Source organism: Alosa sapidissima, chromosome 11 (assembly GCF_018492685.1).
Source record: "Alosa sapidissima isolate fAloSap1 chromosome 11, fAloSap1.pri, whole genome shotgun sequence".
Taxonomy (NCBI): Eukaryota; Metazoa; Chordata; class Actinopteri; order Clupeiformes; family Clupeidae; genus Alosa; species Alosa sapidissima.
This window is the reverse complement of record NC_055967.1, coordinates 35,324,427-35,334,059: the sequence shown is the minus strand read 5'-3', so window position 1 is coordinate 35,334,059 and position 9,633 is coordinate 35,324,427. Positions and strand designations below refer to the sequence as shown.

The window sequence follows — 9,633 nt, the reverse complement described above, 5'->3', positions numbered from 1 at the left end:
AAAAAATGTTTTTAAAAAATGGCATCAGAGGTCTAGGCCACATAGATGCAGCACTGAATAGTTTTATATGGGACACCATGACCATTTAATGCTTTAACCTTCTGAACAGCCTCCCCGCAATTTTAATAAAGTCACAACTGTCAGCCTGACTACAGCGAATGCTGTAAAGTGAGCAAAATTCCCTCAAATAATTATTTATTATTTAGAAATATATATATATATATATATATATATATATATATATATATATATATATTCTACAAATCATAGCGTCTAACTCTAAAACATGTATCTTGACAAAATATAGCCACGTTAAGACTGAATGGAAATTGCAGTAGTCTTTTATGAGCATTTTGAAAATAATAATTTCTGCTATAATCACAAGTGTCTCAACTCCAAACACACATTAGGCTCCCTACACATCATTTTAACCAACGTCAGGCAACATTTTTGTTTTAACGTTACTTTCTGTGTTCCGTTTCCACTGTGCTACAAGTCTTCCATAGGCTACAGAATGGAAAAGTATAGGCTAAATGATAGGACAACGTTTCTGGAATAATGTAGCCTATACTGTGAAACTATGATATTCAAAACTTACACTGAAAGCATCCAAAAAGAGACATTAAAAGATTTTCGAATTAAAAACTCACGTAGACAGAAGAATTTGGGCAGACGCCGTTAGCATTCCCACCTGTCAAGATGCCTGTTAGAATTCGCAGGACTTGGTTTGACAGGCGCCAGGATAACATGAAATGTTAACAAATGTAGAAAAAGTTATTGGCATGGTGACTTCTATTCCGGTCATTTTAGAAACGGAGACGTAATGGTTGTTCTTCCCCTATTAGTGATGTTTACTTGTCCATAAGCGCAACTGTAACAGGTGATGCTTCAGCACAGCACGTGTGAAACGGCTGCTGTCATCCCGCGCTTCTTGCGTGTCCATCTGCGCGTCACCACCACAACAGCAAAGGAAAGGCATATCAGATGGGGCTGGGACACTTATCTCTCTGTTTACTATATTAAATAAATAAATAAATAAAACAGAGAAAAGGATTACAAACATTATCATGAGCATGACGTAGGCCAAGTCATACCAATCATGTATTTTGTCAATCATGCTTACAGCCTACTACATTGCAGTACTCTTGTCAGGTAGGTTTCTAAAATATCTCTTTTTTTTTCTTGCACATTTGTGAAAATATGGTGCATGTTCATATAATGGCATAGTCAGAAAACATGCACGCTATAATTTTGACACGAATGGCATTTCATCCGTTTTCTGTGCAAGTTTACTTTCATTAATTTTGTTTTTTATTTTATTTATCATCATCCGTAAAAGCTGCCAGTTGATGGCGTTGGTAGTCTGTCGAAGTATGTATTGTCCCTTCGTCCGCTCCGTAGTTCCTCACACACAGCTTCTTTCAAACATGTCTGCGTCCACAATGTGCACCACAGCGTTGTCCTTTACGCGGACGAGCGGTCACTGCTTAACAAATTATGCACTCAATGTATTGGGCAGAAGAGCTACTTATTCAACAGCGTTATCTACGACCAATGCCAAAGGTATAATTTTGATCACATGCATTATGTGTCGTTGATCTTTTTTCGCACCAACAGAAACGCTAATTACTTAGCTTAAGCGCTAACATCTGACGTTATCTGTATGAATGTCAACAAAGTTAGCTGCTTCAGCCAGCTAAATATCATAAGTAATGTGAAGTGTATTTTTTTTTTACTATCAGTTTAGTTGCTGAATTTTATTGCTACCATATTAGTTATGCTGTCTCGGAAACAAGTGACATGTTATGGTACCACGTACAGAGTACTGGTTTGCTGTCTGGTTTGACCCGTTTGTTAAAAATCAGACAGTCAAGATAAAGTTGGTTGAGAATGCTATATCGATAGAGAGTTTATTGTATCATGCTACAAAATGGTGACTTGTCTCTAGGTTTCAACAATGTTTTTCTTTCAGGCTTCCCAGACAGAAGCAACAGAGGACCAAGAAGGCCCAGGCGAGAAGTAAGTATCCATATCCTTCCAGTTATGTTTCACCTTTTAAGCAGTGCGGTACAACTTAGTCCCTCCTGCACAATGCATCAGACGTTTATGAGGATAGGAGCAGGCTTCACTCAATGTGTATACTTTTAAACTTTAAGAGTGCTGGCCTGGATAGTTAGACTACATATACCTGTAGTAAAGTAGGAGAGAGGCCGCACTATGCATAAATGCAAATAAAAGTGTATTTATGCATAGTGTGGCCTTTCTCTAAATTACTCACATCTCCATTCCGATAGTCTGGAGAACCCAGAACAGAGAAGATGCCAGAAGCCCAAGACTGGACAGCAGTGTACCCATCTGCAGCAGCATTTAAGCCGTCAGCTGTACCCTTACCTGTTCGGATGGGTTACCCAGTGAATAGAGGGGTACCTTCGGAGAAGAAGGGCAACTTGGAGCTCATTAAGGTACAACTCTTATGTTAAGTTCTGTGACATAGATTTTAATGTCTGCATACGAAAGTGATCTATGTTGGACATGTGTTGAGGAGTTTTATTAATGGATCCCTGTAATTTATTTTCAAAACATAAACAATTTTGGTAGTATTGTATTGTCAGCCTCCAGTGTGAGTTGAATGTTTTGCACATGTTACCTACACATACATTTACATGTCCGTGTCATGAACCATGTCGTCGGTGTTGTAGCAGCAACAGCTCTCTGATCAGGGATTTTTAATAACATAATGTGAACTCTTTTCTTTTTTGTTTTACAGATTCCAAACTTCCTGCACTTAACTCCTGCTGCCATTAAGAAACACTGTGAGGCATTAAAACGTAAGAGAATTTTCTGAATTGTCGGTATACAAAATGCTGACTTGGAGCCCTGCTAGTAAATATGTGTACAATTTGTGCAAGAAAAGAAACACTATGTTGAGTTTGCCATATTTATGTATGTTTTGTGTAATCTCTCCAAAGCCTTCTGCACAGAGTGGCCTGCAGGTGTGGACTCTGAAGCTGCTAGTGAAAAACATTTTCCCATACAAGTAGAGAGCAAAGAATTTGTGTCTGCCGGCAGTTCACTGAGGAATCCAAAAGCCCGTGTAGTCACTCTCAGAGTAAGTGTCTGTAAGGGAGGTTGGGGGGGGGGAGTGTGTGTACTGTAACAAAAAAAGTATGTTTTCTACATACTTTCAAAGCGCTTCACATGTAGGGTGCTCTCACCACCACCCAATTGTAGCACTAACCTGGATGATGTTATGGCGGTGGTGTTTCAGTGTACTCATCAGACATCTGCTTCATTGTTGAGTAATACTAGAGGTTCTGATTTATTCTTTCACACAAACATACAGTACACCATTGAGATCACACAGAAAGGAGCTGGCTCAAGGGTTATAAAATAATTGTGTCATGTTTAGTATAATAAAAACAGAGTTTTTATAGCTATCCATGTGTGTGCACTTCTGGCTCCTTAGCTATCATTTTGATAACTATAACGAGCTATTTGATATCTTTAGAACTCTAAACATATTGGAGATGCCTAATGTTGAGCTACTCCAGTCTAGATTTTTGACGTTAATCACTTCTATGATCTATTGCTATTGTCTGTTCAAAGTAAGGTGCCTGTTTCGAAGTTAACTGATGGTCAAATACATGGTCAAATCAACCAAAACTCCGATATTGTCTGCAACTCCAAGTGGTCTGTGACGTAAGCTTGTTGAAAGAATCAGCCTCTTTCCTGAACTTGTTTTGCGTCAATGAATGGCTGTGACGTTGAATAATGAAAAAAGACCCATTCTATTAACCTGTCATTTGAATCAGAAAAAACCCTAAAAAATAATCTGTTAAATATGACATCGTCAATCAAAGTGCAGCTACATGTGGGCTCTGTGTGTCATTTAGGCAGCATGTTTCTTCACACCCCAACATTTTAAACTGTGTTCATTGTTTTCATCCTCAGTTGTGCAAGTAGGGACAATAGATTGGTTCATATATCTGACTTGAACATGAATCAAACACCATCTGCTCCACTGGCACTCCCCAGAAGATTGCAACGCCGATGTAGGAATTGTTTCATCCATTAATCCTGATGGATTAGTCTAGGATTGTGGGGCGTGGAGGGTCAAGTGGGGTGGGGGGGGGGGGGGGGGGGGTTGATCAGAAGTCAGATTGTAGGATAAATCCGACAGGAGTCTCCACTGAAACAGTTGGAGCTGCCCAGCTCGGTCTGGCAAAGCTGGCAAAGTCATTGAAAACAGCATTCTTAGTACTATGAGACCAATCACATACACACATCTGGCTCCATGCAAATAGACTTGCCCTCCCTCATCCATAGGTTTGCATGACTGTGTCGCGTGTAGGTTCTACTGGCACTATCCACAGGCATATGTATGCAGTAATCCCTTTTGTATTCTCTCCCTTGGAAGAGCACTTACCGCTCGACTAAGCTGTGGAATCCCTGTAAATAAGTTTTCAACTCATCAGGGATTTGTTGTATTGGTTAGGGTTGGCCTAACAATGGGCTTATGCATGACCCGTTGAGATCTGGTGACTATTTGTGTACAGGTCTAAAGAAGAGGGAAAAATCTACCTATTTAACGTAAGATAAGACCGCTTTTAGTCCTAGGTAGGGTTCTAAATTAACACCTGCCAAATGCGGGTTAAAATTCATTTTGTGGGGTGCAGTGTGTGCTTCACCTCACTGTGTGTTCACTGTGTGCTGAGTGTGTTTCACTAATTCACGGATTGGGATAAATGCAGAGACCAAATTTCACTCATGGGATCAAAGGAGTATATATACTTACTTATACTGTAGGGCAATTCCATGGAAAATTATGTTTTTTGTAACATCCATAACGCCAATCAAATGTAATGGAATGGTATGATGTGAATGATTACATGAAATTTGAGCATTTACTCTTTTTGGCTGAAGAATGTACATGAGAAAAAATGCACAAAAAATGAATTATCATTCACATCATACAAATGCCAAGGCATTTTACTGGCGTTATGCATGTGACACAAAGTCCATTTTCCGTGGAATTGCCCTATAGATCCTCCTCATCTGCCACAGCTCATCATGGAGGGGGAGGATGGGAGCGCTGGCCCAGTATGGTCCTCACTATCCCTCATCCTCTTCATCACTACTGGCCCAGTATGGTCCTCACTATCCCTCATCCTCTTCATCACTACTGGCCCAGTATGGTCCTCACTATCCCTCATCCTCTTCATCACTACTGGCCCAGTATGGTCCTCACTATCCCTCATCCTCTTCATCACTACTGTCCCAGTATGGTCCTCACTGTCCCTCATCCTCTTCATCACTACTGTCCCAGTATGGTCCTCACTATCCCTCATCCTCTTCATCACTACTGTCCCAGTATGGTCCTCACTGTCCCTCATCCTGTTCATCACTACTGGCCCTGGATGGTCCAATTTTTCACATTCAATTTTCCACATGCATTTTTCGTAACGGAATGCCTATTTATGCTTAGTTTGAAACCATCCTCTAATGTGTTTTTTTTTTTTTTTCACTGTCCACTGCAGGTGAAGCTGTCTAGTCTGAATTTAGATGATCATGCCAGAAAGAAGATGATCAAGTTAGTGGGAAACCGATATTGCATTGAGACCGATACACTCACCATTGTCACAGACTGGTAGGCATTCATTAATATGATATAAAAACCACTCTCATACTTGTGCTACACAGTAACATAATATTAAGCGAAACTTCTTCCTCTTCTCAGTTGCCCTTTACGACAGCAGAACTATGATTATGCCATGTACCTCCTGACCGTGCTCTATCATGAGTCTTGGGTAAGTGTTCAACTCTCTCATGCCTCTCAAGTTCTGTCAAACTTGTCAAATGACAACATAAGTTTACACCATTGTAGAGACCACATTATGTGCATCCTGAGGTCTTAGTAGTTTTAATAAACCTCTGAACAAACAATATAAAATATAACATTAGAGCATTTGACTGCACCATTGGATTCAGAATGTCTCGATGAAGCACTGACACTTGAGATGGCCCAGTCTATGTTGGTGGTATAGTTGGATATACATTAAACGCTTTATATGTACGCACACAGAAAGCCCTTTCTTCTGCCTTTCAGTGCAGGCATGAATATTTCAGCAGGTCCCCTGTTCAGGTCCTTTGTGGCCCCACTCCCATGAAAGTTTAACTGGGGACGCTGCTGAGGCAAGCTTGCCTTTTCCATGCCAGCCGTTCTCACCTCTTGACCCTCTAGGGGAATGAGAAGAAATGGAGTGCATGAGGCCGAAAAATAAGTAAACATTCCGGGTCAGTCCACCATCTTTCCAAATCATCCTAGTAAAAATAAAACCCATTAAAATGTAATAATCGTGATTTTACAAGGTATTCAATTTTGTACCTATTTTTTAAACAATGAATAGCCTATCCAAATCGCCGCTCCTAGACTGTGAGCCCCACCACAAAATCTTCACTTGATCATTAGGCTAGCCTAATATCACGGGCGAAGTAGTCCAATAACTTTCACTTGCACATTAAGGCACAACACGCAAAGTCATCTTGAAATTGTTATGTTTTTGAGTCGGAAATCGAAAGTACACGTTCATTCAACTTTCGACCTATAATCCATATTGAACTTGCAGAAACTACAATAGAATCTGTGAGAGTTTAAGTGCAATTATTCCAAATCTATGCAAATAGGATTGAATCCAATTGTATAGGATCAGATGGCTATGAACTGAAATTCAATTTATTTCATACCCCCTGATCAATATATTAAAATAACTGCTTCAAATGTGGCTAAAAAAGTTTCTCCAATGAAACATCACTGTGTTCTTGAGGTTTTAAATTTCTTTGAGAAGGTATTTAAAAAGGTATTAAAAGGTATTGAATTTCACTTCAGGATTTCTGTATATACCCTGTTATATGCTGCTATATTTCCCTCCTGCAGAGCAGCCTCTGATAGACAGGGCAGTCACCACTCACATAGTCATTGACTGATACTGGAGCCATAGACAAATCTGACTGATGCCTCCTAATGTGAGCCATTCCGATCGCACTCTTCACGCAACTTGAGAATGGAAAGTCTACTGCGAGAGTGAAGGGGGTGATTTGTGAGCCAAGGCAGCATAAGCACCTCAGTAACGTGTTGTCAGAGGAGCTATAGTGTTTGCTGCAATTATTCCATTCACCCAGACAGTAACCAAATAGGCATTAAATAATTCAGCCAACACAGTCTGAGGTGTTTGTAATTTAAGCAAGGCAGTTTTATCATTGGGTCCCTTCTGATTCACAAAGAGTAGAGGGCGACTCTTAAATGCTAATTAATGTCAAGCAGTGATTACTGCACAGTGCTCTGGTGCCTCTGTAGGAACCCTGACATTTGGATGTATTTACATGACTTAAGATGCGGGATCGCAGATCAAGGGCTTTGTGCTGCTGACCTTTTCTGATGAAAACAGGAAACGGAATCCCGCCACCAAAGGCCGTGATGAGGGCCTGCTAATCCTAGAGTGCTTGTGAGAAGATCAATTAGGGTAACAGGTGACCTGCTGTGTGAATGAGCGTTCACCTCCGATGGGCATTAATGACCGCCTGTTGTGCAGACCCTCTCTTTGCCACGAAAGTGTTGGGAATGTGTTTTGTTTTCTGCCAAAAAAGAAAGGGAAAAAATAGGAAAAAAGGGCACCTCAGCCAGGAAGTGGATCATTGTCCGATGGCCTTTTGTACGCACAAAGGCCAGCACAGTGTTGCCTGTGGGTTGATGGGTGCAGGTAGAGTGACAGTGTGTTGGTTGTGGGGAAGGCGAGCGCACAAAGGGGCCGATTGTTTGCAGGATGTTCGGGCGATTCTATCTCTGGGCCGGCTTGAAAGCGTCTCCGATGGCTAACACAGCGGTGTGCTAATCTTGCGCCGCCGCTCAAACCAACAGGGAGAAGAGCTCCGGGAGCAGCTATTTCTCCATCAGCACTGGCCTCCACTCGCCAGTGTCCCCCTCATTAAGGGCCACTTCACTCCACTGAAGTCCGCAATTATTCCCTCAGCTTTAAATGTTAAATGGCAATCACTTTGAATTGATTCAGAGTCCTCCAAATTGCCAGTCACTGGAGGCAGAATTGGCTGTTGTCAATGGGTCGGCACAGTTCTAATTGGATTGCAGAGAATTGCCCAAATCGCACCTGTCTGCCTTCATACGACTGAAGGCCATCAATTTCTGACTGTGGCCCCGAGGTTATACGGAATAAGAGAAGAGAAGAACGGAAGGATTATCTCCGGAGGTCGTGGGGTCAGTCTGGCTCTGAGGAACCCTATAGATGTAATGATCCTCATTAAAGCTAAACACCTGGGCTGTGGAGAAGGCTCTGCGCCGGCAGGCCATGTATGACGGGCCAGCACTAGGCAGGCCATGCACAATGGGCGCTTTTGTCCAGCGGAGAATGTGTGCCGCGGCCTGGAGCAAGCTGTGGAGAGAGCCCCACATATAGCGAAACACTATCACTGTGAGAGGCGCTCTTCTGAGAGTTGAAGCGCTAGTGCGGAAGTGTGCCCTAACACTCTTCATATCGCATGGCCTCACCTTCGCCCTGAGCAGAGTGCCTGATTGGCGTCAACCTAAAAAGGCCTTCAGACCTCTTCCTTTTTTTGATATAATGATATAAACTTTCAGTAGTCATTCAGAATTGTTTTTATTACCCTTATATCATATTTATTTTTTAGAAGAATGCACATTTTTTGTGCATGAATAGATTGTATGACATCTAAAAAGTTCTTGTACACTCTGCATACTTACTATTGCATTTTGCTTTTTAAAGCATAGTCCCATTTATTTTATAAGCGTGAAGATGGTGCAGTGTTCATTGGATATGTTGTCTTTGCTCTTTACCTATCTAGAAAACGGAGGCATGGGAAGCCGAGAAAACCCGCGAGGACATGGAGGAGTACCACTGGGAGGGCAGCCCCTCCCAGAAGAACGTTCTGGACATGCTACAGCGTATGCGAGCCCCCTCCGAGGACGAGGAGGACCCCAGCACTGTGCGTGAGGAGCTGCTCGGCCGGCCCGAGGTGCAGGAGTATCGGGACTCGGTCACACGTCTGAAGAATGAGGGTGAGACCGAGGAGACCATGCTGCAGTACCGGGAGGCTGTGAAGAAGCTTTTGAACGTCTAACCGACGAGCGCTCCAATGAGCAGTACAGACAAAAACAGACTGGGTTACTGTAAAACGCTTTGGGCTGGAACTGCCTCATGGTAGTGACTAAGTGGTTGTAGTCACCATTCCCATTAGACCCGTTAGAAAAACCTTGTCATTTTGGTTTGGACTGACTGTGGGAAAGGGGTGCCAGAAGTATTCAAAGTGTATACAAATCCCTCATACTGAAATGTGTATTTGAAATAAATTTCTGTGAAACCTTATTGTGATTAAGTGTTTTTTTCTGCTCTTGATACTAAGCCAGTGGTCTGAATGGTCATGATCCATTCATTCAACATTGTCATAAGTATGCTATGTACACTGCTTGTTCTATCTGGTAGCCACTCTCTTGCTGTATTGAACAGAGGTCCTTTCATGTTTCACCTGACCAACACCCTGCTGAAAGGATGCTTTCAGTGATGTCTGGTGAAGAATACAAGGCGACTCAAATTTTCTGTTCTG

The 9,633-nt window shown here is 42.0% G+C and overlaps 1 protein-coding gene across 1 annotated transcript; it reads left to right on the top strand.

Moving 5' to 3' along the window:
* Positions 1–1,392: 1,392 nt before the first annotated feature.
* On the top strand, positions 1,393–9,395 carry mrps35 (mitochondrial ribosomal protein S35). Its single transcript, XM_042110454.1, has 8 exons — positions 1,393–1,563; positions 1,973–2,019; positions 2,295–2,462; positions 2,768–2,828; positions 2,970–3,109; positions 5,538–5,647; positions 5,738–5,807; positions 8,875–9,395. The coding sequence occupies exons 1-8, from the start codon at positions 1,428–1,430 to the stop codon at positions 9,148–9,150; spliced, it is 1,008 nt and encodes a 335-aa protein (XP_041966388.1). The 5' UTR covers positions 1,393–1,427; the 3' UTR covers positions 9,151–9,395.
* Positions 9,396–9,633: the final 238 nt, after the last annotated feature.

Coding starts and splice junctions, on each gene's coding strand:
- mrps35 (XM_042110454.1), top strand. CDS start 1,428: ATGTCTGCGTCCACAATGTGCACCACAGCGTTGTCCTTTACGCGGACG. Junction 1,564..1,972: donor ATCTACGACCAATGCCAAAG/GTATAATTTTGA, acceptor TTTTTCTTTCAG/GCTTCCCAGACAGAAGCAAC. Junction 2,829..2,969: donor ACACTGTGAGGCATTAAAAC/GTAAGAGAATTT, acceptor ATCTCTCCAAAG/CCTTCTGCACAGAGTGGCCT.